Below are 5,000 nucleotides of genomic sequence, written 5' to 3'. Positions count from 1 at the left end.
CTCCTTAAGGACCAGGTAATCCAAACTGTGTTTCATCAACACTTACAGAAACGCCATCATTCGCCACCATTCAATGCACTATGTTTCTGTGATCAAATGTTTTTTTTATTGTGGCAAGCAAGTCACAGACGGGCTTTTGAAGAGCATCTCTGGTCAAATTACACAAGGTATGCCAAGGAACGTATCCCATTAAATAAAAGCTTTTGATAGAAGAGGATTGTTGCAATGTAGACTTGATTGCCTGTGAGTACAGTACTGTATGTCTGTGAATGGTTCCATATTTAGATAAAAGCAACTTACCTTGTCTCCTTTGGCACCCTGAAAAATAAACACACACACAGAAAAAGACACAGACACACAGACACAGACACAGAAACACACAGACACACAGACAACAGTGAGAACTCATTATCCTCAACACAAAACACCTCAACAACAGAAGCAGCCACTTTCACATTCAAATTCACAGACACAACACAATGGATCAGGACAGAACACATCAAAGCTCGGCAGTCGATAACGTTGCGGATGCACCAGCAAGTTTTACAGCAAAAGTAGAGGAGTGTACAAAATGCCCTTGCGAAACGGCAACTAGACCACTTAGTACGCTGTGATACACTAATTACTATTAAGCAACAGCACATTGATTTTTTATTTGCCCTCATCTTTTCTACTTGTACTCTGTCCCTCGTCCAATCTGCAATCCCAATTAAAATCATGGTGTATGTAAGCACTATTAAATCGATATTAAACTGCTAAATGGCATTAATGGCAAAGTGTTGTTAACTGTTGTGTTACGACTGCGTTGCACTTCACGGTAGTTAGATGACCAAATATTACTGTAAAGCACAGTGTTAATCAGTGTGGCAATTTGTGTATGTTTACAAATAGGGAGGTGATAATCACCTAAATATATTCCGTAAATTGCATTATACTCAGCCGACCCATGTCCATGGCAACGTACAGTCACTTGGGTACAGGGTATTGGTTAAAGTCCCTAGAGCAGTGTGGGGTTAGGTGTGTTCCTCAAGGGCACTTTAGAGTCCCTTCAAAGTGTATATTATAGTCTAAGGTCTATGTTAAAGGCACAGAAGATTGAAATTGCATTCTCTAGTCTTCACCCACTTCATTAAGGGTGGGGATTAGAACCTGGGACGCTCTGATTCAAAGGCAAAGACCCCTAAACCAGGGGTGTCAAACCCAAATTGACCGAGGGCCAAAATCAAAATCTGGAATGAAGTCGTGAGCCGAACTAAATAATATTAATTTTTAAAAAGTGACTAAAATGGTCTATGCAAGCGCCGAATAGGCTACTCATAGTATTTAATACTCACATAAGTAACTAATACTTTCCCATCATATAGTTCGAATGTGCCTATATTATAAAGTAATATTACGCTTTACATTAACGGTTTGCCAACTGTAATATCTTGCGGGTCAAATAAAATGACTCTGCGGGCCAGATATGGCCCCCCGACCTGAGTTTTCCATCCCTGCCCTAAACACTCAGCCTGATTATCATCGACTTCCAAATCTCTTCGAGACTTGGTCTGACCAAGAGCATAACAATTAACATTTCCCAAACCGCATGGTTGACCCGCCTGCCTTGGTTTGCTAATGGTTGCTTGCTTTCCGACAAAGTGGGGGGAGTTTTTTATTTTCGGGAGCTCAGAAAGTACTAGCATTGCTCTTGTCTTGACCTGACTAGTAGCAATGCTGAAGTTGTTGCGTCACTACGAGGGCGCGGCCTGCCTAGTCAGATATGCCCCCCCGGTCTGAGTTTGCCATGCCTGCCCTAAACACTAGGCGAGGCCATAGCTGCCTCACCTTCTCTCCGCGGCCGCCGGCTCCGCTACTGCCTCCATAGCCGCCGCTGCCGCTCTCTCCTTTCGGCCCGGCTGGCCCCTGGTCTCCTTTAGCTCCTCTATCGCCCTTCTCTCCCTTGGACCCGGATCCCGCCACGTTGGCGCTGCCTGAAGAAGAGCCTAACAAACACACACACAGACACAGACACAGACACACACACACACACACACACACACACACACACACACACACACACACACACACATACACACACAACAACAACAACGCACGCGCACGCAACAGACGCACGCGCACACACACACACACACGCACACACACACACAGACACACAGACACACAGACACACACACAAACACACACACACACACACACACACACACAAACACACACACACACACACACACACACACACACACACACACACACACACACACACACACACACACACACACACACACACACATAGCATCAGCATATTGTAACAAACACACGATTCGAAGCCCCAGCACACTAGCCCCAGCGATCGATAGGCCATTCAGCACATGCAGGAATGCTGTATTCATTCCACACTGCCTGCTGAGGCACAAGCCACGTGATGGAGCACCACCACGCTTTTACCTTTTTTGTACAAAAAGCAAAAAACAAAACAAAAAGAAAACAAATACATAAATAACAACACTGAAAACTACGGCAAAAAAAACAACAAAACATAGCAAAAACAATCGCACAAATGCGAAAGCATAAAACTCAATAAGTCATTGACACTTTTAGTAGCAAACGTTAGGGTGGTGTATCCACTGCTAATGACACTATGGTGTGATTTAAATGTCAATTTTTTGTTGTTGTTTTTACTGATTATCTAATTCGTTCCCTTGTACATTTGTTGTTTGTTGATTATACATTATTCATTGCTTGTACATTACTTACCACATATTACTTCATTCATTGAATTAATACAAGAGCATTATATTAGCTGTGTACCTTGTACCACCTGACGTCTGCCACTAAGTAAACGTCAATGAGCAAAACGAAAATGTTTAACAACTACAGCAAAAAGCATAGCGAAATCAATCCCACAAATGCATGGCTGACAACGATGCTTGCTGCATGCCTTCATTGTTTTGATGTGATGTCCTCTGTGCAGACATCTTCTCTGTGCAGACAGACACAGTCGAAGCAAAAACACAACAAAAGCCACCCCACCAATGCTGCCCTACAAAAGCAGAGTGCAGTAACTACGCCAACATTGAAACAGTAAAATGCCTTCAAAGCCTTTGGTATTAGGTTGGATATTGTAGTTACTGCTAATTTGACTTAGCAATGTCTCTAAAACGGGACACATTTGGACCAAAAGGCCAAGATAAAGGAGGTGTAATAAAGACCATTTTCAGACTAAACTCAGTGTTGACAAAATATGTAGTTACTGCTCTTTGCCTATGGTAGGGCAGAATGCTTGGCTGCAACTGCTGCGTGTTGTCTGTGATTTGTTGGGATGTACTGTGCTCTGCGCAAACTCTCATACACTCAGTTGAAGCAATCAGATCAGCAATAAAAATACAATGTGCTCTCATGACCTTCCCAGCTAGCATGCAATATGAAATGTTACGTTTGCATTTCTCTTCCCTGGACTGGGTAGCTGAAATTAACCTTGGGCACGTTTGCAAAAAAAAAAAAAAGCCTTGCCCCCAAATACACGACACACAAGCACAAGGCACAATCAGCAAATTTTTTAAAAAAAAAATCACTATTCCAAATGCAGTTCATCTTGAGGCTCTAGTTGCAAGAAACTTTCAAAAGCAAAATGCGTTGGACAGTTTGCATGCAGCTGTGCAGTGCTGTGCATCCAGCTGACTGCAGAAGTGCTCATACCGGGGTTCAGAAAGTAAAAGATAAAAAACTCAAGCCACAAATTTGACCCAAACAGCTCTGAATCAGCTGGTCCTGGTGTAACAGGTGAACCAGCTACTCAGGGTGTGTTTTTCTCAAGTTTCCTAAGATCAGAAATTTTGAGTAGTCACCGTGATGTCACAACCTCTCTGAGTTCAATGGGAGCTGTAGATGGGAGTTCGATGGGAGCTGTAGAATGTTCAGGGGAAAAAATCCTGAAGAATGAGGACAAATCCTTACTCCTCAAAGGGTTTATTGGCCAAAATGTGCAATGTTCTGCAACATTTTGTACATCTTGAACACATCCTTAGTGAAGTCATCTGGGGTGCAACTTGGGTAGTTGCCAACAGTTTCAAACAACAAAGTAACTAGCGTAGTTAGCAATTATGGTTTTGAGAAATGCACCCCTGTCTTGGAAGGAAATTGTGGCACAGTGGGTTTTTTCTTTTTACTTTCTGAACTGTGTTTTTTTGACATCTCTGCCTCACTGCCACCTCCATGCTGGACACGTCTTGAGTGCGTTCTAATATGCGACCTTGCCTCCTCCACTTGTGCTTGTCTCCTCGTCCCGCCTCCTGGCCCCTCCTCCGTGGAGAAAACGATAGTTTCTCTAGCCACAACAACTTTTAAGGGACTGTTTTTCATTCACCATCCCAATTGCAAATGAGAAAAAGACTTTACAATTGAGCTTTTGCAAGATATTGAAATATAATGCTGTTGTCAGTGATGTCATCATGACATATTACTTCCTGGTACGAGGAGACAAGCACAAGTGGAGGAGGCAAGGTCGCATATTGTAACGCACTCCTTGTGTGCAGGGAGACACCCACCTCCTTGAGCTCCCCATGTTCTATCTCTGGAGTGGTGGTCCACAGATTGCCTGTCACGGTCATAGCCTACACAGTAAAGCATGCAGGGTTAACTCAACCCTTAGAGAGTACTCTGGGACCAAATACACTCTTGAAGACGTTGACTCCACTCTCTTAAATGTTGAATTAACGCTGTAGCTTTTACTGTGCACATACAAATACATACGGTAGTGTAGGATGAATGACTAGCTGTGCATTAGCCCTTCAGGACATGACAAGTAACATGACATCTGGTCTGCAAAGAGTAGTACAGTATTGATCATTTACAGTACACTGTAGCTTCACTATATCGATATACATACAGGTACATTAGAGGACACGCATATACAGTACGTATGTACAGCCAGCAGGCAAAATAATTCCCCCTCTCTAAACTACATGTACTGTATGTACTTAATAATTAAAGGCACCACAACA

General features: G+C 43.0%; 1 protein-coding gene across 3 annotated transcripts in view; it reads right to left on the bottom strand.

The window, feature by feature from the left end:
- The window catches only part of col18a1a (collagen type XVIII alpha 1 chain a), an 86,769-nt gene that overhangs the window by 28,922 nt on the left and 52,847 nt on the right, over nt 1-5,000 (bottom strand). For 2 of the 3 annotated variants that reach the window (XM_063213224.1, XM_063213226.1), the window contains exons 6-8: nt 4,545-4,610; nt 1,828-1,985; nt 301-318 (exon numbers count right to left, since the gene is read on the bottom strand). In XM_063213224.1, the coding sequence (XP_063069294.1) occupies nt 301-318; nt 1,828-1,985; nt 4,545-4,610 (242 nt within the window). The remainder of the gene's footprint in view (nt 1-300; nt 319-1,827; nt 1,986-4,544; nt 4,611-5,000) is intronic. The other variant, XM_063213225.1, reaches the window with a different exon arrangement.

The sequence above is a fragment of the Engraulis encrasicolus genome, chromosome 13 (assembly GCF_034702125.1).
Source record: "Engraulis encrasicolus isolate BLACKSEA-1 chromosome 13, IST_EnEncr_1.0, whole genome shotgun sequence".
Lineage (NCBI taxonomy): Eukaryota > Metazoa > Chordata > Actinopteri > Clupeiformes > Engraulidae > Engraulis > Engraulis encrasicolus.
This window is presented reverse-complemented; position numbering and strand designations above follow the sequence as displayed.